Here is a 24,479-nt window from a genome sequence, read left to right as displayed (position 1 = left end):
CTCTAAATGAGAATTCAGAGTATGCCTGCAGAGGCTCGCGGTAACAAAGTGACAGGGGGCCTGCTGATACACTGTTCAGGGGTCACGGGGACCCCGACGGTCCTGGGGGGGCCCACTGCTGCACTGAGGGCCCCGCCACCTGTCTCCAGTTCACGCCCACCAAAGCCATGGAACCAGGTGTCGTGTGCTGGTTCCCAGAGGAACAGCCCTGCCTGTGGTCCCCCTGGCCCAGGACACTGAGCAAGCCCAGGACACTGAGCAAGCCCAGGACACTGATTCTGGAACAGATGGCAGGGCAGGACACTTTTCCACTCCCCTCCGAACACAAAGAAGAGAAGGAACAGGGCTGGAAAGAAAGGCAGGGTGGACAGGACCCCCAAAGCACCGTACCACCTCCTCACTGGCCAGAGGCCATCTCGTCCCACCACCCTGTGCTCGCCAAGCACCTCTTGCAAGAGAGGGTGACAGCCAAGAAAGAACTCGCTGGAAATTGACACAAATGGGCATTTATTTGGCAAACAGAACTGCAATTCGGGAGACCCCGATTCAGGTAGAACCCGACTTGGGCCCCAAGGAGGACGAGGGTGTGGGGTGATGAAGGCGCAAGGTCACAACTGCAGGGCCCGTTACGTCCTCCACACAAAACGGGGACTGAAACTAGGCTATGTGGGGCGGACGCCTGCTTCCCCGGATGGGCCCCCCTGCAGGTGGAGGACGCGGAGGATGAGGACCGAGTATAGTCAGCTCGCAGAGGGCCGAGGGGTTCACAGAGTTCACGGCTCCTCCGATGAGGACGTGCACAAATCCCTCCCCCAGGACCGGCTCCCGGCCCTGCTCTAAGAGAGGCGTCTTAAGTGCTGAGGGTCGGGGTGGCCCGAGGACCACAGGTTCCCCGGAGGCAGACACTTCCCGTGTTCTCTCCCCTGGCACCGAGCACACACCCCACGCAAGTGAGCGCTGCAGTCCTGAAGGACCATCGTCTACACCACCGGTAATAAGACACTCAGGAGCGTTCCCACAAGTGTTTTATTTGCATCTCACATGTCACAGTCGTCCCCTTCCCAAGCACGGCAGAACTCGGGCTGTGCATGTAGTGAGGGCAGCATGGCCTTGGGCACAAGGGGCCGTCCCATGGGGCTGGCGGACCCCCCCCCCCCCCACAAACACACACACACACACACACCCTGCCCACTCCCTTGGCCAGTAGCCCCAGGAGGACCTCGAGCGGCAGATGAAGCCAGGCCCCTGTGGATTTCCTCCAGCCCCTGGTTTTCCAGAACCTTCTGTCCAGAGGCCTAAGAAGTCAGACAGGTTGCTTGAAGTCACACTGCAGATAAAATATTCACGAACATATCCCTTCAGAGCTCAGTGAGGCTGTGACAAGCTGTTACCGCGGTGTGACCTTGCGTGGGGCTCCAGCAGCCCTGCTCTGGGCATGTGCGGACCCGGGCTTGGGGCTGGAGTGTCCCGGCGATTGCCAGTGTCACTGGTCTCGGCCTCCTCATGAGCTCAAGCCTGGACAAGGCTGGGTCACCCGTGGCTCCAGCAGAGGGACATTTTGATTACCAAGCCCTGTTAGCTCTACTCACACGTTCCAGTTCCCCATCCACAGCCACAAAGACCACGTCCAATGCCAACGCCAGGCCCTTGTGTCCCAGGGTGTCCCTCCCCAGCCACGCCTTCTCCTGCCTCACTCTTTACAGGAGGTGGGAGCCCCCTCCCCGCTGGTCTGGGTCATTCATTCATTCATTCATTCATTCCACAGGCGTTCCGGGTCAACCTGTGTGTGTGTCCAAACTGGTCACTCAAGAACCAAGAGGCCTGTCCCAATGACTCCACAGCCGGCTAGGACCCGGTGGTCCACGGTTCCCCAAAAGGAAGTGACAGGACACACGGATCTCTAGCAAGGACGGAGCAGCACGGTGCTCGGCGAGCCTCTGTCTATGGGGCCAGAGAATCTGGTGACACCTGGGGGGACAGGTGGGGAGGCAACACCACACTGCTGACTCCCACTACGTCATGCAAAGCCCCCGGTTCTTCCTCAAACTTGGCAGGCCCGGGCTCTCCCAGCCCACACCACGCACTCGGCCCCACTGAGCCAGTTCCCCCAGGAACTGTCCCTCACCCCAGTTCCAGACGTGACTGCCACTTTGCGACAGCACTTTCCAGAGTGAACGCGTGGCCGTCAACAAGGAGTTGCCCTGTCCGGCCTGCCGCCGGGCAGATGCACGACAGTCACTCTTTACGTAAACTCCCACAAGCGAAGATTTTATCTGTTATGAAAGTTAGCCCTCAGAGGCTAAAATGCAGAGCCAACTTCTCTGCCCAGGTCAGTGACAGTGTGGAAGCTGCTGGGTGTCCCGAGCCACCGCCCAGAAAGCCACTTGCTCCCGGGAAGCAGGTGGAGCAGACTCGGGCCCCACGTACGTGGCCAACTGTGCCAGAGCAAAGTACTGAAGAAGGAAGACATCGTCTCCTCAGTCCCCGAGCCTGGAATAAGCCGATAAAGCCCAACCTGACTGAAATATGAAGAATGAAAGTCTTTGAGTCGCTAAAGACATTCTAGATACTTCTTTAAACACCACTTCCAAATCCCCAGGACGCTGACTTTATTGCCACCGAAGGAGCAGAGACACCCTCTCCCGGCTCCTCCCCACAAAGTTATCAGCGGTGAGCACAGTCTTGCTGAATCTTCTCATTTCTAAATCCTCACCCAGCTGACAGTGATCTGTGCCTGCTCCCGGAGGAGGGCAGACATGAAAAGCTTACGACCTCAAATCTTAATGGGCTTATGAAAAAGTATGTTGTAAGGAGACCTGCTTCTCCAGTTTTATTAGATTAACCCAATCCAGCAGCTTCAATGCCACCTGGCTCACTGTGAGTCGGCACTGAGGCACCCTGGAAGGTTCAGGAGAGCCAACAAGGGCCGTCGCCTGGCCCACAGTGCGGCGCTCCCGCGGGGGCTGCACTCAGAGTGTGTGCCTGCCCCCCGCCCCCCGGGTGTGGCCAGTGACCCTGCCGCAGTCACCCTGGAGGACAGGGGCTCAGGCAGCCTCGTAAAGGGGCTGGGAGAAGACGTCCAGAAGGACCCCTGGGAGAAAGACCAGGCCGTGGAACAAAGGACAAAACGTGCAGGGGCAACCCTGTGCATGACTGAAACCGGGCACCGATCACTGAGGCAGCCACAGCCTGAAGACCCAGCCCCCGGGATGCCCGCCCCAGCCTCACCCAGCCTCCCAGCCTCCACCTGCCCCGCCCCCCGGAAATCGCTCGGTTGGACCGCCCCACCCACTCTTCCCTCTGGGTCTCTGGGCTTCATCCACCCAGAGTTCGGCCCGGTGGGAGGGCACCAGGCCCCAGCACCAACAAATTGGTTATCTACACCCCTGCCCTGAAGGGATGGCCCGCAGTACAGCAAGGGGACTCCCCACAGGTGGGGCTGGTGGGACCAGAGGTTACTCGACAGGCAAGCATGACAGGTGGGGCTGCAGGTGCAGCCACAGTAATAGGTGCCCATGACGGCAGGGCCGGAAGACTGGCCACAGTAACCAGCACCAAGCTCTTTCACGGGCGGGAACCCAGGCTGCGGAAGCTAAGTCATCCTCCGGGAAAAGAGCTTCGAGCGCCCAGCAGCCTGTGGATGAGACCACGGACCCAGACCCGCCCCCCCACCGTGGCCACCCACTGCCCGTGGCCCCAGCTGAGAGCAGCGGCCTCTGCTCTGCCCCGACACCCAAACACCATGATGCAGCCACACCCAGCACACCTCCCGAAGAGCAGGCTGGGCCCAGCCACGTCTTCAGCCTCCAAATCCGCTCCTACCATCGGCAAGCACTTCCTGGCATCCGGCTCTGGGCCCAGCCCTGTCCTCAGCTCAAAGTCCTGCTGAAATGTCCTCTGGGAAGCCTGCTCTATACCCCTGGGCAGAGTGACGTGTCCCCAAGTCCCCAACCTCATCACCTCTGGCAGAGCACGTGTCCCCCACCAGGCAATGGACCCCTAGGGGCAGAGATGCCGCTCAGACATCTCAATGGATCTGGGGTCCACGTCAGACCCCACGCAAACAAGGGCTCACGTTGGAGAAGGTGGACGAGTGGAAGGAGTGACTGGTGGTTGGACAGATGGACAGATGTAGGTCGTCAGCAGATACGCATCCTTGGCGTGAGGGCCAATCACACACAGTGCCTGGTTTGCAAATCCGGTATCTTCCCGTCGGTTCCACAGTGACCCTTCATGACCAAGCCACAGCTGTCCCCTGCCTGTGGCACGGCAGCATCCAGCAGGCCCTTCCTCCACACCCCGCGTCCTGCACACCCGCTGCCCACGCGCCCTTGTTCCCGCCGGCCCTCCTGCTCCACACGCTTCTCGTTCATTCCGTCCAGGCCTGGGCTCTCAGGACTCCTCCTTCCCCGAGACATCCTGCCAGAAGCCTTCACCACGGGAGCAGATCCCATTCAGGGCCCACGATGCCCTCGCTGCATCCTGGCTTGCACGATCCCAGGGACCACGCGTCCTGGTGCACCTCCAGCAGAGGCGTGCGTTAGCGACTGTCTCACAACCGGAGGCCAGGCTCTCTCACTGGGACGCGGGCTCCCTGAGGTCAGGGCCCGTCTTTTCCATCGCTGTGTCCCCAGGGCTGAGAACAGGGCCAGGCCCAGGGCGGGTGCTCAGCAAACATCAGCTGACTGGATGAGGCAGGGGGCACCCACCAGGTGCAAGGTCGAGCTCCTGCCCAGAGATGCGGGCATGTCCTCTGGAGCTCAGGGAGGCCCTGCCCCTCACCGTCTCCGATGCGCCTTCTCCAGGGTCCGCGAGGACTGCACAGGCCACGCGGCAGAAAACCAAAACGCTGGAAAGATTTCACCTCAAATGACGCAAAAGGGCCGACTGCCCTTAGGATGTCCCAGGAGCAAACCTGGCAGTGTCCTGATCAGAGCCACCTCAGGACGCGTACCCAGGAGCGTCAGGGCCCTGGGGTGGCCCCTCGCAGCAGTGGGCAGGTGGGGGCCCCAACCCTCCCCCGCTGCCCGAGCCGGCACGGCCGGCCCACAGAACCCAGGGGCTCACACACCACTCCCCTACCACAGGGTTTGGGGCCAACGTCCCTTTGTAAACCCCGCCCGCCCTGTGGCTCAGTGGGCTGCAGAGGGCCTGGCCAGGGCCACGGAGACATGGGCTCACGGCAGCGGTCCTGGCTCCTGGGCACGGCTCCGGCCACGCCCTGCCTGAGTGACGCCGACCTGGGCCCCGCTCTCGCCGTGGTGCCATGCTGGGCACTGGGGCACGAGCGAGTCTGCAGGAGGCAGGTACCCAACCGCGGCTCACGGTGAAGGGAGGTGGGGCCTCGGTCCCCTAATTCTGAGACCCCAAGGCCCAAACACAGACTGACGCCCTACCGACCCCCGGCTGGAAACGTTTCGTCGGATCCCCACGGCGATCTCGCAACACGCGCTTCGGGAAGCAACCTGCCCAAGGCTACAAGGGTAGAGCTGCGCTCGGGAGAGAGGCCGTTCTACCAGAGCCGGGGGCCCACGTGACACATCCATACAGATCTTTTCCCAGAAGGACCCAGGTCCATTTGGCCGCAGGTGGGCCACTGGGTGCTTTATCGGCATTAAAAACACCCTAGGACCCGGTCGTGCCGCTTCCCTGAACACGTGTGCCCTGGGCGCCTGGGGGCCTGGGCCTCGAGCACCGGCACGGCCTGCTCTGAGCGGCTGTGTGTGGTGGCCCTGCCTCAGGAGGTCGCGACCTAAGGCTGACAGCACGCAAGTGACCGGATCTGAAGCCTGGAGAGACCCCGCGGTTCCTCGCGCGTGATTTGCCACCAGCCCTGTGAAGAGCGTGGCTGAAGACGCCCCTGGGCGTGTGGGCAGTGGAGGCTGTCCTACTTAGAATCCAGGTGGCCTCGGGTACCACGAGGAAGGAATTTAGTAAATGCCTTAAGGTAAACGAAGTCATCTTGCAACACTCACCTGACAGGAGGTTTTTCCTTGTCTTGAACAAAATCAGTAGGTTGTGGGAAGCGTAAGGCCTCCGATGGCTCCCTCGGCACCAGTCCCATCTACCAAAGCCGGCTCCGGCCTCAGTGGAGGAGAGGAGCCATTCCCCGAGCCACGCACACTTGCCCACGAGACCGGGCGGTGCTGGGGCCGGCGGGTGGAAAGCGGCATTGGCCGGAACACACCCTCGGCCCGAGGGCCGGCTCTGCAGTGGTCACTCCCCAGGGTCACTCCCCGAGGACCGGCCAGAGCCCCGATGTCCCCCGGGGACCCAGCCCTTCGGCCCCAGCTGTGGGGTTCCTCCTTCCAGGACACACCCAGGCGGCACACTCGCTTCGGAATCGGCCTTGCGGGACGTCAGGGAGGAAAGGACCCCAGCCCGTGGCAGGGGGCGTCCCCACCACCCACTGAGCCTTGCCCACTGCCTCCCGCCCCCTTCCCACACCCGCACAGCCACACCACTCGGAAGATGGGAAGGTCACCTCAACACAAGCTGCCCCCCCACCCCACCCCAAGTGCACCTGTCTACAGCCATCGACGGGCAGCATTCCACTGACCCAGTGCCCACGGGCCTTCCAGGTGGAGCTGCCCGCTCCCCATGATGCCCTACTGACCCTGCCCCCCCTTCCCAGAGCTGCACCCCACATAAGGCAGCCACTCACTGCGTGGGCCTATTCGATTTAAACTTAGAGAAATTAAAACTAAAAATTCCGTTCCTCGGTCACATTTTCCAAGAGTTGAATAAGCCACTATGTCTAGAGGTGACCCCACCGGGTACTTCCATCATCCCAGAACCTTCTACTGGACGCATTGCTCCGGAATCCCTCCCACTGGCTCTGTGCACACCAGGGTTTCCCCTCCCTGCACCCCTCTCCCTGCGCCTCCCTCCCCACTCCTCGCCACCGGGGCCAGGCTCCCGCACCTGTATGCACGTGATCACCCACATCGGGTTATTGAGAACAATTACTGAGAATGATGCTGCAGTGAATGTGGGGGTGCACAGATCCCTTGGAGACACTGGTCTCATTTCCTTTGGATAAACGAATTGAGTCAAGTTGCAAGTTAAGTGTCAACCTATGAAAATCAGATGCGTTTCTCTACCCTAACAATGAACTATCAGAACGAGAAATTAAGAAAACGGTCCCATGCACAAGGGCAGCAGAAAGAATAAAATACTTAGGAGCAGAAGACTGAAAACTGTAAATCAATGGTTGAAGAAACCGAGGATGACACAAATGGGAAGTGCCCCATGCTCCCGCACTGGGCAGTTAATACCCTGAAAACGCCCACACAACCCAAAGCCATCCACAGATTCACTGCACTCCCCATCAAAATTCCCATGATATTTTCACAGAAACCGAAAACAATCCTAAAATTCGTATGGAGCCACGAGACCCCGGAAAGCTAAAGCACATCAGAAAGTCATTTAGTACACAAGAATGCCACGCTGGAAACTCCGCTCTGGTCTCCGCCCTTGGGGAAACCAGCCTTTGCCAACTGCTCTGGGCCCGTCCCGTCCCCGGCAAGGTCCCCTGTGGTGGACACCGTGCTCACAGCGAGATGCATGAGCCCGGCAGATGCGTGGGAGCAGCTCACCCCAGACTGTGTCTTGGGGCTCAGGGACTCTGGCCGACAGCCCACAGGGCACATCCCCTCCGCGGATCTCGGGAGGAGGGGCAGCCAGGCTAGGGCACAATGGCAGCTCCTGTCCCAGGACCTGCCAGAGGAGGAGCTCCCACAAGTCTCCCAACACAAAGTGTGACCCCGGGACGTGGAGAGGGAGTGCAGACGAGCTCGGTGCCCTCCCGGGACTCTGCCACTGCAGGGAGAGGCCTGAGGGGAGCCTGGGCCTCAGAAGGCACCGCGCCATGGGCCCAGAGCCACAAGCACAGTCCTCGGCCCGCCAGGGTCACAGACAGAAGCCACGTTTGTGCCGTTTTGCCACAGGTGAGCAATTCCAGAGAACGTGCGTGAAATCCAAAGACGGTGAGCGAGGGGGGCCCAGAGCCGGGGTGCTGCACACATCCTGCCTGGAGCAGCCCCGAGGGGGGACTGGAACAAGCCAGGGGCGGCGGCGCAGCTGGAACGTCCAGGGCACCAGGGAAGCATCGTTCGAGGCCCCTCTACCAGGGAGGGTCCCCCGAGTTGAGAGCTCTAGGGAAGCACAGCTGAGCGGCTTTCTTGCCAAGAACCAACCCATCCACCCCGGAGGTTTAACGCAGGGAGGGCCCGGGCCCACGGTGGGGTGGGCGGTGGGGGCCCAGCCCCAAGGCTGCAGCCCCACAGGGACAGTCCGGCAGGGGGACGGCGGTAATCCTGGTCACATGACAGGCATCCGCCCGGGGCGCTCCAGATAACCCCCCAAGGGGCACCTTACGGACTGAACTGTGTTCCCCCAAATTCACAGGTTGCAGGCCCCCAACCCGCGGCGGGACAGGGCTTAGACACAGGGCCTCTGCGCAGCGAGTACGGTTAAGGAGGCCACAGGGGGCCCTGATCTGCTAATCTGGCACCCCTACCAAGAGGAAGACGGGCCAGAGAGCGCTTTCCCCGCGTGAGGACGGGGTGCGCAGGCCGCCACCCGTGAGCCAGGACGGCAGCTCGCACGGGAGCCACCTGTGCAGACACCCTGCTCTCCGACTTGGGTCGTCCACCACGGAGAGAACGGACGCGTGCCGTGGCCGGTCGGCAGTGGCCGGCTGTGGCGGCGACAGCCCCCTCTGGAGGGTGTCCCCGAGGGAGGTGTCAGGTCACACGAGGAGGCCGGGCAGGACCTCTGGAGCTGCAGGAAGCCGGGAGGTGCCCAGGGATGGCACGGAACGGCAAGGACGGGACAGGGAACCTGCACCCAGCAGCTCACAACCGTCTGGTACAGCTGTTGGCGTCGGAGAGCCCGTGCGGGCCCGCGATGGTTAAGTCGAGTGTACGCTCCACTCGGTTAGTTTCCTTCTTTACTTCGTGCCTTTTGCTGTCCGAGGATCCCATCCCATCCGGGACACGTCGTGTGCAGTGATCCTGCCTTTTCGGGCTTCTCCGGGCTGACGCCATTTTCCCAACTTCCCTTGGTTTCCATGATGTTGACGGGTTTGAGGCGTACCGGTCGGGAACCCTGCAGAACGTGACTCAGGATCCGTCTGACGTTTTGCTCGGGGTTGGACTGGGGTCCCGGGTTCGGGAGGAAGCCCACAGGTGAAGGGCCCTCCTCGTCCCGCCCCATCAGGGCGCCTGCTGTCGGCCTGACTGATCCCCGAGGTGTCCGCCTCGGTCACCTGGCTGAGGCTCCCCCACCCCCACCCCCGTCCACCCTGCCCTCCGCGGGGGAGCCCGTGTGCGCGGCCCATGCGGAGGGAGGGGGTTCGGCCCCAGCAACTCCAGGGCCCGGTATCTGCGGACGTGTTTGGAATCCTCTGCGTCGGAGACTTGTCTCTTGGCTCATTTACTCACAAGTCCGTCTTACGTCATCAGGGACTCAGGCCTGATTTTAGGTTTCGAGTTTCGTACTTTGTTGGGGAGCCTGCTCCAGCTTCGGCCCCACCCGGTGGGGTGCGAGCTCGTCCTCCCTCTCTGGCACACCCGCCCCGCCCCAGCCCTGCGGTCCACGGGAGGACGCCGAGCTCCCGACGTCACTGTCAAGTCGCAGCAGAACGGTGCGGGAGCTGCCAGAATGGGGACCCCCCCCCCCACGACCCCCACCCCCGCCAGCTCTGAGTCTGCCCTCGTCCCAGAGAGCAAACCCGACGTGCCTGCTGGCAGGCGCAGACCAAGGGGTTGGCTTGGGGAAGAGAAGGGAGTCAGAGAGAAGACCGAACAAAACAAGGGGGCAGCCTGGCAGATCGTTGGCCCCAACGGGTTAGGGACTGACCACCTCCCCTCCGCGGCTACAGACCGAGGGCGAAGGCCTCTCTCATCCGAGTCGTCAGCATCCAAGCACCGCGGGAAGGGCGGGACGCCTCCCTTCCACAGTCCGGGGCTGGGGAGCCAGAGGCAAAGCTGGCGGCCGAGTACCAGAGGTCCAGCAACCCGCTCCCACGGCCGGGGCTCTCCGGGGGGCCGCTGCCCCCTCCGGCCACAGCCACCCGCACCAGCACCGTTTCCGACAACGTGCGACGTGCCTGGGGGGGCGGGGGCCCGGGGGCCACCTCCCTTTGGCACGGCCGGCTCTGGATCGTCTGTGCTGTTTAAATGCCTGTTTTCACGCCTGTGCTGACCTCATTCACATGCACGCCACTTCCTAGCTGGGAGCCTGGACAGAGCAGGTGTCTCCAGACCCTCCACGGACACACGACACGGGAGGCCTTCACGCTCCCTCGTGAGGGTTAAAGAGCTACTCTAATGGCCCAGCTAGTAAACACCCCAGTTTAGGGGAGAGTGATCGCCCGAACGCCATCCCGTGATTACTATGTATTTTCACTGCCAAAAGATGCAATACAATTTCATGGTTACTTGGGCCTGTAAAATAGAAATATCCCCAATTTTTAAGATATGAAAAGGTTTATGACCAGGGTACTGTCAGTTCAAGAATGAGTCCACGGTACAAATGAGTCAATTCATGACAAAATTTAATTTCAGGAAAATTAACTCAATAAAGATGCCACAACTGTGCTTCAAGTTTTAATACCTATTACAAGGAACCTGGTGTTTAATGAAGAGGCAGGGTCTTCAACAGCCTAACCCATCACAAATGGAGAGCGTTCCCAAGTCACGGGATATTAAGTTTGTTTCCTGTGATGCTGCTGAGACCCAGTTAATAGCACCAGACTGATGGCCACTTTAACCAAACAGCCCAAGGAAGGCTTTATGTCCCAGCAAATGTCGGTGGCCAGAAACTCTGTAATTGCCGGGTCCCCAGAAAAGTAAAACCGAAGTGGGGCGTCTGAACACAAGCGGCTGAGTGGCCCTAAATTCCGTAGCGAGCATCACCAGAATATGCGAGCGGCAAGAAAGGACGGCCAAGTCCAAATGCTGGGCTTCAGAACCACAAGACGGTCGCGGGCCCCGCGTGGGGCGCAAGGACCACCGTCAGGAACAGAACTCTTGAGGACTCCCGTGACCGCGGGCTCAGAGTAGGACGGCGGCAGGCACGGGGGCTCCGACCCCACAGGGAGAACGCACGGTCCACACCAAGGCCCCTTCGATGGAGGGAAGGGGAGTGGAGGGCAGGACAAGCTCTAAGGCCTCCTGCCTCCTGCCCACACGGTCACGGATGTCCACGGACGAGGCTCCCTCGGCGGAGCCCAGCCCACCGGCCGGGACTGACCCTGCCCGCAGAGCAGCCACCGAGGGGAGCTCCCTTCCCGGTCTCCGAAGGTACCCCACCCCCCCGCCGGTCCGGGGCCCGCGGAGGGCTGTCGCCCACGGCAGCAAACACCCTGCCTCTCGGCGAAGAAACCGGCCTCCGCGGACCCCGCTCCCGGTCACGTAAGGCTCCTGCCATCTGCAGTGATGACGAACAGCGGGCGCGTGAGCCCCGCGGCGCGGCCTCGGCTTCGGCAAACATCTCCAACGAGATGAAAAGGTGCTAGAATAAGCAAGGGGATACTCGAGGGAACAAAGGTGGTTTGTTCCAGAAAACTCAATCTCCCGAAGAAACGAGTTCCATCAAAATCGGCGGAGAGGAGAAAATTTCATATTGCGCTGAATCTGTCAGTGATTTTTTTAAAAAATCTTTATTACGAGTAAACTCAAAACGGAGACCACGCGCGAGTCCTGAGTGTGATCATTCCCCGCTGCTGCGGCTCAGGCACAGAGCCCGCCGGAACCCCGGGATCTGGACCCAAGGTAACCGCTCGCGAGCCCCAGGGATGCAGTCACCGCGCGGTCGGAATGAAGTTCGGCTACAAACAGGACTACGGGAAGCTCCTCCCGGTTTTGCGTCGATTCAGACGACAAGACCCCAGGGACGGACTTTCGAAAGACCGCCTTTCACCGAGCAGATGCCGACGGGCAAGAGCAGGCGCAGCTCACCGGCCCCGGCGGAGCGCAGTGGGGGGGCGGGCGGGCGCGCACAGGACAGCTCACCTGGTAGGTGTCCCACAGGCGGATGGTGCAGTGGAGGGGCACCTCCCTCATCAGCAGGTTGTTCATCCAGCGGAAGGCGAACTGCAGGTAACGCACCTCGTGCTGCTCCAGGTGCCGGTGCACTTGCTCTGCACGAGACAAACACAGGCCCCGAGGCCGTCAGCGAGAGCCCCCTGGGGTCCACCTCAGAGCCCCCCCCTCCAACCGCCAGACACCCGGGCCTCGTCCCCAGGGAGCCAGGAAGCCATTTAGATGGACTCTTGCTCCGGGAAAGTGAGCGGCGGCAGCCGCCGTGGCACGGGGACGGCGGCGAGGACCACTCCCGAGTCCCCTGCTCCCGGGTCCCCTGCTGCTGGGCCCCCTGGGAGCCACGCGGCAGGTGCCCCACCCCCAGTAAGAGGGGCAGGACCACGCCCCCCCCCCAGTGGAGGAGAAACTGCCGTGAGAGGTCAGCAGACGCTCCGGGGCGCGAGGTGAGCGCTTCCTCCAGCCGGGGCGAGTCCACCACACCCGGGCTACGGTCCCACGAGGGACTCGGACAGAGAGACGGCGAGCCCGCCGGCTCCCAAAACCACCTCGAGCTCGTCCCAGGCAAATGCCCCACCTGCTCCGGGACACGGCCAGAGAGGGGGCCAGCAGGACACGGGCCTGGCTCTAGGCCGGTGCGTCTGGATTCCAGGGCTGGGGCCGGACTCCAGGCAGCTGGCCTCTCAGAAGGACGAGGTTTTACCAACCATCCCTTCCCTGACGCACGAGCTCCCACCGGCCACGAATGGCTCCTCCCGTCCTGCTCTGCAGCCTCGGTCCCCTGTGCTGCCCAGTGGTCAGCGGACATCTCTGCCGAGTGGTCAGCAGCCTGTGGGACAGGCTCCAGAGCTCCGTGAAGCTCCCTGGTCCCTGAATTCTGGTGGTGTCACTGCGAGAAGCAAAGGTCCTGGGGTCACAGTGACCTTGCGGCTTCCCAACATTCTGCCCCGAAAAGCTCCACCCTGAGGGGCCTGGGAAGTACCTGTGCTGTTTCCTAAAACAGCCAAGTACCACCCAATGGGTCCTGGCTGGGAACAGGGAGACCCTCCCACGCTGACTGTGCTCAATCAGGGCCCACCGAGTACTGCTTAGGGCGCTCTCTCTGCACGCACCTTTTGAGCTCCTGAGTTACATGCAAGTTCTTTCTCTCTGGGGCTTACCTCCCCCTGTGACCAGCCTCGAGAAGTGACCCTGTAAAAAGCTGACAAGGTTTCCAGTCCTCCCAAAGAAAGTTCCAGAACTGGCAAATAAACAAGTGTTCGTGTTTTGTTGCTTACTGGTTTGTCTTTACTCGTGTTCCTGGTAACCTGCAATACTGCAGAGAAAAGGCTTTCCTAACCACCAGGCAAAAAGGAGGGGACAGGGGAGGGGGTGCCTGGGGAGCTCAGTCAGGTAAGCGTCTGACTCTTGATCTCAGCTCAGGTCACGAGCTCGTGGTTTGTGAGTTCAAGCCCCACATCGGGCTCCACACTGACAGTGCAGAGCCCGCTTGGTATTCTCTCGGCCCTTCCCCACTCGTGCTTGCTTTCTCTCTCAAAATAAATCAACTTAAAGAAAATAAAAAAAGGAGGGGACAGGAGGGTGAGAGGACCCTGTCCTGAGAGCCTCTGCATCGCACAGGCGGCGACTCCGGCTGAAGTGTGCGTGCCTGGTGGGGAGGTGCGCCCGCTTACAGGAGAGGAAGGCTGGCCGCAGAGAAGCTCCGGGCAGCCCGGGTTCCCGCCCCGGCACCACTGGGACACCCCACCCCAAACCAGCACCGTCCCGGCTGAGCGCAACAAACTCGCCTGGGCGTCGGATGCGGCAGGCAGGAGGGACGCCTGCGGCCGGGTGTGGGGGAAGCGCTGGGGCACGCGGTGGAGCAGACCCAGCGGCACACTGTGAGAGCGGTCACAACCGGACAGTGACTAATCGCACGGGGCTGGTAAGAACCGCACAGGCTCACCCCCGAGCCCTTGCAGCCCGCTGGCAGCAAGGTGCCAGGGAGGAGGCCGAGGGAACCAGGCAGTGGGAAGACCGCACGGGCCCCCAGCCCGCCACGTGCTGCCTCTTCAGGGACAGACGTAGGGACCGAGGGCTCTGCGCACCGCACAGGGCAGGCCCGGGCCCAGGGTGCCGAGGCCAGGGAGCGGGCAGAAAGGGCAGGCCCGGGCGTGGGGCTCCGGCGGCTGGCACCCACTCCCCGCAGTATTCGGCTCCTGCAGACGGGGCTCCTCCCCCTGGAGGGCAGTTCACGTGGCAGGGAAGGGGCTGGTTTGGGGTCTGGTCTCTGGAGAGGTCCCGGCACGAGCCCAGGCAAGCTCACGGGAAGTCCGCATCCCCCCCCGACTGGCCCCACCCATCCTCCCTCTCGGAAGCCTGAGAAGGACACTTCTGTGGACGCGGAGCTGGAACGGAACGTGGGCCAGGGAGCCAGGCGGCAGGGGCCGGGTCAGGGGAGTAAGAACAGATCACCCTGAGAAATCTCCAAGGCTATTCTCCCCAGTAAAACAAACAAATAAGCATTATGAAATAAAGTCAATCATCATCATTAGTTTTGGCATAAAATCTAAGCTTTCAGTGAACTGTCTTCTTTGCACTAGGCCCCCGGGAGCTCCATTTTCGGAGCCCCCTGACCCACAGACAAGGCCCGTCCCCCCGTCCTGGACACTTGGTGAGCCCAGGAGGGGAGGCAGTTGAGGAGCTCAGAGGCAGGTTGGCCTGACCCCTGAGTGCAGCAGGGGTGACCTCCGCGGCCCCCGCACAGCTGGACGTCACCCTCACCTCCGTGGCTGTTAGAACACAGGTGCTCAGACCCTTCCCAACTTTCTCCACCAGAACCTCCCAGGTGGGATCTGGGAAGCTGTCCTCGTCAGCTCTCCAGAAGAACCCCTCCCAGGGGCCCCGAGGCTCAGAGGGACAGGGCTTCAGCCTCTCGCACGGGGTCCAGGTTGCGGAAGTCCCCCCACGGGGCGGGGCAGGTGCGACGCACAGGTGCCACACTGTGGTCTACCTAACTGTGTTCTTCTAATCGACTTGGGTCTTATTAGATACGGCTGGTTTTACACAAACTTCATTTCACTCCCAGAGGGAAGTGTCCACTTGCTCCGGGGGAGGTGACGCGGCCAGCAAACGGTCCATGGCGGGGCCTCCCCGGCAGAACGGAGTCACAGCTTGTCACTGAGAAGAGCCCGCCGGCGGGAAGGGGTAACCGTCTCCCGGGCTGTCGGCTCAGGAGCACTTTATGCCAGGACGCCGCCCGACGACACCCGGCCACCCCGTGTCGCTCATGCCACCGCCCTCCTCCTGCCACCCACCCCGTCCCTGCCCAGTGCAGCGCTATTCACGTGCCCAGCACCTGGAGAGTTCTCTGAGACCCTACCCCCCCCTTCCTGGTGCTACAAACACCCCGAGGGGAACATTTCTCGTGCCGTCTGGGGCTTCACTGCTCAGGGGACATGCCCACTCCGGGGCAGCTGCTGTCCCCAAGCGCCCTCTGTGTCTGTCAGATGATCGAGTGAGTGAAGGAACCGTGAGTGCGGGGAGAAAACGTGACCGACCACGACGGACGAAGCCCCAGTCTGCAGTCTTCCTTCTCTGCCTCTGCTCCTCATGCCACGGTGCCGAGGAGCGTTTTCGAGACGTGACAGGACGCTACTCTTTTTAAAGAACTGAAGAATGACTTCTAACCTACAGTTCTCAGCAGCTACAGAACTAAGCTTCTGGAGAGTTCTAAGGGCCCCCAGCGGCCCCTCCATCCAGGCCTGACCTTTGCCTGTTACCCCAGGGCGCCAGCTGACGGCCAGTCTCCGCCGCGGCCCGGGGCACTGACACGGGCGCTCTGGTCACCGTGAAAGTCAAATATGATAACTACTTGAAAACCCAGCAGTTTAGAAAACTTGGGATCTTACCGAAGACGCCTCGTCCACACAGACAGAGTGGCGTCACCTCCCCGCGTGTGCAGCTGGCAGCGTGGAGAGCAGGCTGGGCAGACACAACCGCTGCCTGGAAATGGCCCAGAAGGAGGGAGGCCGGCCCAGAGACGCTCCGGGGACAGGCGCCTGGTGGCTCCTGGTCCCGCTGGCCACTGCAGCCTGCCACTCTACAGGGACATGGCCAGCGCCTCGTCCACCGGCACGGGACAGAGCCCCGTGACGCAGCCGGTCGGCAGCCTGGGGCCCCCCGACGCATGGCGGCCAGCCCACCTGCCCCCATCAAGCCACCCTTGCGGGCGCGGCTCAGCCCAAACCCCAGCAAACACAGCAGCGCAGTGGTCACGTGTTAATAGTCGGGAAGAAATGCCAACTCTGAGTTCGGTAACATGGATTCATGTTATGTTTTGACGGGTCTCCACACGCTCAGACACTGCCTCGCGTCCTCTGCTCCTGCCCAGTAACACAGTGGTTTGTCCACGGAGGGGCCATCCAGCCCCGGGCACCGATGAGGGGTCGTCACCACGCTCTCCCCGGGGTACCACCAGCGGGTCTTGCCCTGGACCCTGGCCTCCTGTAGGACGGGGACCGTGTCTGGGCCCACGTGTGCACACGGAGCGAGGCCCGGCGATGAGGGGCAGCGATGGCCACAGCTGGAGACCCGCGGGAGACGCGGACAGGACGGAAGCTGGGGAAGCAAGCCGCCCACGACAGCGAGGGCAGAACAGCCCCGGCCTCCGCAGCCAGGCCCATGCTCTGCCGCGGCACACCCAGCATGCCAAAGGACAAGGTCACCAGTTTACAAACTCGGGAAACAGCTCTAAAAGCGTGCCCAGAAGGCAGGGGACACCTTTTTAATGTGACCTGGCAAGCGAACAGATTTGGAAAACTAAACTCCTATTTGCAGAACACCTATCACTGAAGTAACCTAAGTAAACAGTAACAATTAACCCTTTCTCTTCCACAGTGAGTTCCTCCCGGGGCCCCACCTGCAGGTAAGTCCTCCTCCCCCTCCCCACAAGACGCAGACAGTGGCGGGCCCGGTCTCAGGCTCGGCCCAGAGGAGCCCATCGCAGCCAGACAGTGCTGACCAGTGCCCTTCCCGAAGGGGCCAGGCCCGCAGGACCCTGACCCAGGGGCGAGTGCACAGAGGCCGGCTGGGTGGTGCCCACGGATGCGGGCAAGGAGCAGGGGGCCGGAGACAGGACTCAGGACTGCCCCACCCCACGTCCTGCAGCGGCCCCACACTGCCAGATGGGTGCAGGGACTCGCCCTGTGCCCCCGGGTACCAGCACCGGGGGCACAGCCACTGCTCTCTACAGAGCACGACCCGGCCCATCTGGGAAAGCATAGACCACGGGAACAGCCAGAAACCTGCCGCCACCTGGCTAACCCCACAAAGATGCAAAGTCCTTCCAGAACAAAAGCTCGTCACCCATCAGCTCTTTCAGGGAAAATGTACCGGGGATCCCCCCAGCCCACATACCCGGGCTGTGTGGAAGAGGAAGCAGGGCAGACGAGACCTGCGTCCTCACCTCTGAGAGCTCAGCAGCTTGGAGGAGAGACACAAAATAAATTCAGCCTTGAATCTGACAGTTGTCCGTTGCAGTTGTCAGAATAACCGACCCCGCATGCCCAGGAGTGCCCGGCCTCCTCTCTGCCGGGTGGAGGCCTCGGCGCTCCCAACAGGAGCTGGAAAGGCAAAGCCCCTGGAGCTCTGGAGGGTCGTGACCCCCAGGCATGGCCTACGTGAGGCCCCACGGCAGGAGCACCCGGCCCGCCGACGAGACGTTGCTCATGCAGGGGTGGTTCTCGGGAAGCGCGTCACGGAGGGTGACAAAGTGGGCCCACCACGGTCCCCCAAGCCCGCTCGCACGCGTGGGACTCCTGGCGGGGGCCGCCTCCTGGCTGGATGGTGCTAAAAAATGGACAACTGAACTCTCCGCGTTGCTTTCAATTTATATACGTCGGGGCTGCAAATGCATATGCTGAAAAGCTTCATTTTTCCTATTTTATAAGTAATTGTGAGCAGATGCTCTGTCACTGATAAAGGTAATTTGGTTAGCAATAATTCTGAATTTGAAATTTTCCATTTCACTGGAAATAAGAGTGTACATATAATGAATGAGCAGGCAGATGTAATTATTGTCATCTTTCAGGTTGAAAACGTTTTCTTCCTAAAACCCTCCATGGCAGGCCAGGGCACCGTGATTGTTGTCATGTCACCAGGAAGGTACCTGTCACAGCGACAGGCAGGGAGGCCACCACGGTGTTTGCGGGACAGTTTCCTCAGCACTTGAAACAGCAGATCTACAGACTGGAAATTCTACTGAAACATCTTGCCTTCTTGATTAAAAATAAAAATAAGTTATGCAAACGCATTGTGTTCCAGGATTTATGCTAAAGAGGAAAAAAAAAAACCACGTATCCCATTGACTTGGCATAAAAAACACATACTGTTTATGCAGGGCAGACACTACTTAGATTTATTTGCCCAAAGAGTGAGCATAATTGCTCACACTTAGATACCTGACAAAGAAAACCGTTCAAAACCCCTCCGCAAAGCTGAGAACAGACATGAATACATCACGCTTCTGCCGGGCAAGGCATGAATAGGCTTTGATCTGGGGGGAAGATTTCAATTCTCCATCAGTTAAACAGATAAAAAAAAAAGAGAGAGAGAGAACAAAACGAGAGCCACCTGGCAGTGAACATGGGCCTCTTTGCAGCCAAGAAGTCCCTTGGCTCACCACCCTCCCGGTTTGCAGGACTGGTCTGTGCTAATGCTACAGAGGCAGGGCCCGGCCGCATCCACGGGCCACAGGACCCAGGCCTTGCTGTGCAGGGGTCCAGAGGTTCGGCCGAGAGGAAGGGGCTGAGGCAGAGGGCAGCAGGGGTGGGCCTGGACGGGCCACGTCCATGAAGGAGAGGCCTAGGGCTCCCCACTACAGACACCCACAGAGGTGCCCCGAAGAGGGTATGAGCTGGAAGGGGGTGGGGTGGGCAGACGGGGGAAGTGAGGGAACAGAGTGGGACCCGGGACCTACAATTCCACCCTGCAAGCACAGGACACTCCCTAGCAAGTCCCTGCAGGCAGACAGTCCTGCAGCCCCACGGCAGGGGCAGGGAGGAGGCTGTGGCCGGAGCCTGGGCTGCTGGCCTGTTCTCTCCCTTGGGCGGCAGGTGAGCCTCAGCCAGACACTAAGGAAGAGTGCTAAGATCTCAGGCTTACAGTCAGGAGAGCCTGGGTTCAAATCCCAGGTCAGCTTCTGAAAAGTTCTTGAAGGCTCTCTCTCAGCGCCCCGAGGTTCTCCTCCAGACGGCCCGCTCCCTCACGGCACTCTCTCAGGGAAGGTCCCGGCACAGCAGCTGCCGTCGCCCCGTGTGTGGCCAGAGGCGGGGGACGGGATGCCAGGAAGGGCACACCCGAGCCAGCCCTGCGGCACAGGTGCACAAGGGGGACGTGGGGAGGGCACCTGACCCCAAGGCAGCCGACCAGTATCACCGCACGTGGCGCGCTTTGTCGGGCAACCATCCTCCTTCTGAGCGCACGCTGCCGCACGCCAATAAGGGCCGCTTTTTACCTCAGAAACTGGAATGGAGGCTGATAGGAATTGAGATTTATTTAGACCATTTAACACCATCTTAGGCACGTGCTGATGGGGTAAAGAGAGAAAACGCAACCCCGGCCCTTCCGGTGCCAAGAACCCGGGATCCCAGCGGGTCCCACCCCACGGGGTGACCATTCTACACCTTCTTCATCCTCCACGAGCAACGGGGAGCACGCGGAAGGCCAACGAGAGCCAACGAAGCTGGGCTCCCAAGGGCGCCTCTGTAACGTCACACACTACAGGCGCGGCGCGTCTCACAGACTGGACCACGCGCCTGGTCAGGGAAGCCTCCGTGTTCCGTAATAAGAAGGGGTGGGACTGGCCCCCGCCCCCTTCCCGGGAGGGAGGCTCTAAGTCCTCGGACTCCCCCCGGGGCCGGGTGTCCCCGTTACGCTAACGAGAGGGGTTCTGGTGAGGGCACCCCTCGGCAGCGTCAGGATGGGGACTGAGTGGGACCCTCGGCAGCCAGACGATGGGGAGAAGACGGGAGCTGGAGACTGCGTCTACACGGGGCCCGTGATCCGGTGGGTAGCACTATGGGGAGACCCAGTACGCTCCGGACGCCCGGCCCCAGCCGAGCTTCCGTGACTGTACGGGGACCTTCCCCAAGCTCATTCCGTGGTTCTTGACCTTACCCTCCACAGTAAAACCACCGCTGCAAGTATAGTGCTCTCCTGAGCTCTGTGAGTCATCCTAGTGGACCGTCGGACCCACGGGAGCCACGGGAACCACTGAAGTGAAGGCCACTCGCTCAGAAGTGCAGGCGGCCTAGGGACCATGGAAGTGCAGCTGGTGTCTGAAGCAGAGCCTCTGGGGCAGCACTGAGCCAGCCCTGAACCTGTGGGGTCTGCTAATGACAGAAGCGCAGTTGCGCTTGGGGTACAAACAAAATACTCCTGCCAGCATCAAATGCCCGGAGGCTGCGATCCAGAAAGACCTCCAGAAAGAGGCCAAACGCATTTTCCCAAAATAACTTCTCCAAGGCTGGCGTTGACATCAAGGTCGTGCCACACGATTACTATCTTCTTACGCGCTCCACGAGAGGGCAGGGGTGAAGGCGGGTCAGACCCACACGGCCGCGGACCATGCCGGAGCGGGAGAGACTAACACGGTCACCGCGTGAGCACAAGGACAGGCTAGAGTGTAGACGCTCCCAGGCCCCGGCCACAGACGCCACCAGCCACCCCGGGGACCCAGCGTGCACACAAGCAGGGAGTGAAATTACGCCTCCCGGCAGGATGTAGAAACCAGTGTTTCTGTGACACCACGACATGCTATCTTTCCATCTTTAGAGAGGTATTAAGGCATATTTTGTTGACAGTAACATTATCTAAAATACAAGTTCTTCCAGAGCTACTCAGAATCGAAGCGACGAGGCATTAAATCATTCTCACCTCACAGATGTGCTCACAGGCTTCTCCACGAAGGCTTGTTTTCCTATCAGAAAGCAACAACAAGCCTGATTTATTGGGAAAGGACACAGATGCCAGAGCGGCGTCCCCGGGGCACCCAGAGCACCGAGGGCCTGATAACCCCCCGCAAGGCCACCCCTGTCGTGCACGTGTGCACATCGGTGGCGGCCCAGGCACAGAGGAGGCGAGTGGACAGCAGACCAGACGGACGGGAGCTGGAGGGGCCTGGCCGCATCCCACCCGACACGCGTACGGGGTTCTAGATGGGGACACGGTGAGGACACTGAGGAAGAGTACCCGCCCCGGGTTCCATCCGAGATGTGATGGGCCGACAGGGGGTGCCGGGCCTGGCCCCCGCAGTCGAGGCAGCACAAAGCCTCCGGGAGGGTCTCTGGGCTCCAGGCTGACGACAGAGGGGAAGTGGGGCACAGAGCCACCCAGAAGTGAGGGAGACAGGCCCTCAACCCCAGCGCTGCATGGAAGGTGGGGGAAGGGAGCCCACGGCACCGCTGCTTTCCTCACTGTGTTAGTTTCCTGATTCCGTAACAAACCCCCACACGCTCACCCGTTGAAAACAGCGCACATCTGTCATCTCACGGCCCCTGTGGCTCTGGAGTCCAGAGAGGACCTGGCGGGCTCCGCCACTCGGGGCTTTCCAAAGCTACACAAGGCCGCGCTCTCGTCCGGAGGCCCAACCAAAGTAACACCCACCTCCAAGTTATTTCAGGGTGCTGGCAGAATCCGTTCCCTTGCAGGGCTCTGACTCAGGGCCCGGCTCTTTGCTGGCCGTCAGCCAGAGGCCACCCACACGTCCCTGCCACGTGAGCTTCTCCGACTGGCCGCGGGCCTCAAGAGCAAAAGCAAAGTCTCTAGTGAGTCTGCTCAAATGGAGTCTTACGTGATGTAACATAACCACAGGCTGATAGCCCACCACCCCATACTCTGTCGAGACACACGATTCGCCCAAACCCAGGAGCAGGGATCACACAGAGGTGTGGATACGAGCAGGCAGGCTCCCCGAGAGTCACCGTAGGACCCGTCCACCACGTGCACTCACTGCACTTGCCTTGGCCAGGAGCAAACCCGTCGGAGCCTATGGCACACCAGCCCCCACATCCCCTTCCCAGCAGGGCAGCGAGGAGGAGGGCCAGGGCTGCCCTCCACTGCAGTTCGGTAACCTGGCCGTGGCAGTGAGTCAGGAAAGAAGGGAAGGTTCTCCTCGCCCTCCCCCTCCAAGGCAAGGGGCAAGGCCCTGTTTCAAAGGGGGCAGAGAGCAGAGAAGAAATAAACTCTGAGCTGAACGAGCACTCAGCTCATAAACAGTTTGCAAACCGTCTCATCAGCAATATGTAAGGAAAGCCTGATGAGACCCAAGGAAGCTGAAGACGAGGAGCTTCAGTACTCTGCCCACCACGGTGCATTTTAAGACTTAGAACCTGCCACAAAAGCACCGGAGTTCTGACCACGACCCGCGAGCCCCCAAGCCCAGGCTGGTGAGCGGTCCGCGCCTGCCCACATTTGAGACGCAGCTCAAGCACCACGGCCCTCCCAAAGCCTCTTCTGACCTCCCCCGCCTCAGCACCCTGCCGGGTCGCCCACAGACCTCGCGAGGAGACAGACGGCACTCTAGTGGCCATGGTGGCTGTCATGGCCATCTCACCTGTTCGACTGGGGAGCTCATCGAACTCCCAGTTCGTGGATGAGCTCGTCGAACTCCCGTGGACGGATGGCTGGACAGATGGTTACATGCCGGGTGAGTGGATGGAACAGGGAGAGAGGACAAAATGCAGGAGGCTAATCATCAAGCAAAAGGAACAACAGATAGAATGGATGATCCTAGCATGCCTCTGGGAAAAACCCTTTCCAAGGCAAGCTCTAGGGCCCAGATACTTGCCCTGTCATAAGTCAGCACTGAGGACCAGAATCTAGTTGAGGAAACTGACTTGTTCTGAGGAAAAGAAGGCATTTCCTTCTACACCTTTGGATAGAGACACGAATACATAAGAAAATACAAGCGAACGACATATATAAGCACAACATATTTATTCTGGCTCATACTCTTACCAAGAAAAAAAAAACAGCAGAGCACAGGTAGTCTCACTCAAACACTTTAAAAATTAATAGCTCATGGAGTGCCTGGGGGGCTCAGCAGGTTAAGCGTCTGGCTCTTGGTTTCGGCTCAGGTCACGATCTCACGGTTCATGAGTTCGAGCCCCACGTGGGGCTTCACGCTCACAGTGTGGAGCCTGCTTGGGATCCTCCCCCTCTCTCCCTCTCTCTCTCTCTCTCTCTCTCTGCCCCTCCCCACTCACTCTCTGTCTCTCAGAATAAATGAAAGACAATCAACAGTCCGTAATCTAACGTGTACGTTTAAAGGTAGCGGGATGCAACCCACAGCATACGTGCGGGAACCGCAGTCCGGTTAGCCACAGGGAAGACGGCCAACTGGTCACCCCAACTCCATCAACCCCCACATTCCTGGCACGATCCTAATGACATTCCTCCACTCCATAAAACCTTTCAACAGCTCCCCGTGAAGCGAAAACGTCTTCTGAAGGGGCCAAGGTCCTGAGCTGGCTCCCTTTCTTCGCCCACATCAGGGGCGTATCACGCGGTAAAGGACGGGCTCTCGGGGTAAGAGGCCCCGATCTGTAGGCTCTCTGCCATGGCCGCGTGGCGACGTAGCGCCTCCGAGCCCAGAGCCGGGAGGGAACGCACACCGGCTCTCCGGGCCGGCACAGGCCCGCTGCCACGCGCCCTGCCCGCGCCGTCTTCGTCACGGCCCCCGCGCCATCCCCTCTGCCCACGCAACCGCCTACAGGTCCCCACGCGCCTCTGTGGCCGCTCACCGCCCTCCCCTCGCTCACTACAGCAGACACCCTCGCAGGCCTGGGCGCCGGCGTCCGCCTCCCGCAAGGCCCCCCGACGCCCCTCCGACCGCTCGCGAGAACCAGGAAGCTGGCACGAGGTTGTTCTCTCAGTCCGCCGTCTAACCGGGTCAAGTTCCCCAACAAAGGACACTAACCCACCCGCCTACACCCGGGACGCGGCACAAGAGGACATTTCACAGACGCCTGCCGAGTGTGTGAAGTCAGCTGTGTCCCCATTCAGAGGAACAGCCGGTCCCCTGGAGCCCTGGGGAGAGAAGGGAGCCGGGCCGAGGTGCCCGGCTCACCGGGCGGCCACTCGGAGGGCTCAGTGACGCGGCCTCGGCGCTGCCTCCCCACGTTAGCACGTGCGCACCAGGCGGGGAGGGGCGCTGACCGGGACCGTGAGGGCAGTTAGTGTCCGAGGAGCACACGGGCTGCCGATGTCCACAGGAAGTGGTGGGGAGCCAGGAGGAGGGAGGGGGGAGGACAGACAGCCAAGCACGCCGCGTGCTCGCGCCCTCCACGTACACACAGGTGAGGGACCGGGGCCCCGGGGCCCAGTGTCCAGGCTCGTGCACACACGATTCCGGCTCCCTCTCCCAGCCCACCGCCAAGGCCACTGCTCATG

General features: G+C 60.9%; 1 protein-coding gene across 3 annotated transcripts in view; it reads right to left on the bottom strand.

Annotated features, from left to right (window-relative positions):
- TBC1D22A (TBC1 domain family member 22A) overlaps positions 1-24,479 on the bottom strand; it is a 320,415-nt gene that overhangs the window by 76,612 nt on the left and 219,324 nt on the right. For all 3 annotated transcript variants that reach the window (XM_042948144.1, XM_042948145.1, XM_042948147.1), the window contains one exon: positions 12,021-12,148. In XM_042948144.1, coding sequence (XP_042804078.1) covers positions 12,021-12,148 — 128 coding nt within the window. The remainder of the gene's footprint in view (positions 1-12,020; positions 12,149-24,479) is intronic.

This window comes from Panthera leo, chromosome B4, assembly GCF_018350215.1.
Source record: "Panthera leo isolate Ple1 chromosome B4, P.leo_Ple1_pat1.1, whole genome shotgun sequence".
Classification (NCBI taxonomy): domain Eukaryota; kingdom Metazoa; phylum Chordata; class Mammalia; order Carnivora; family Felidae; genus Panthera; species Panthera leo.
This window is presented reverse-complemented; position numbering and strand designations above follow the sequence as displayed.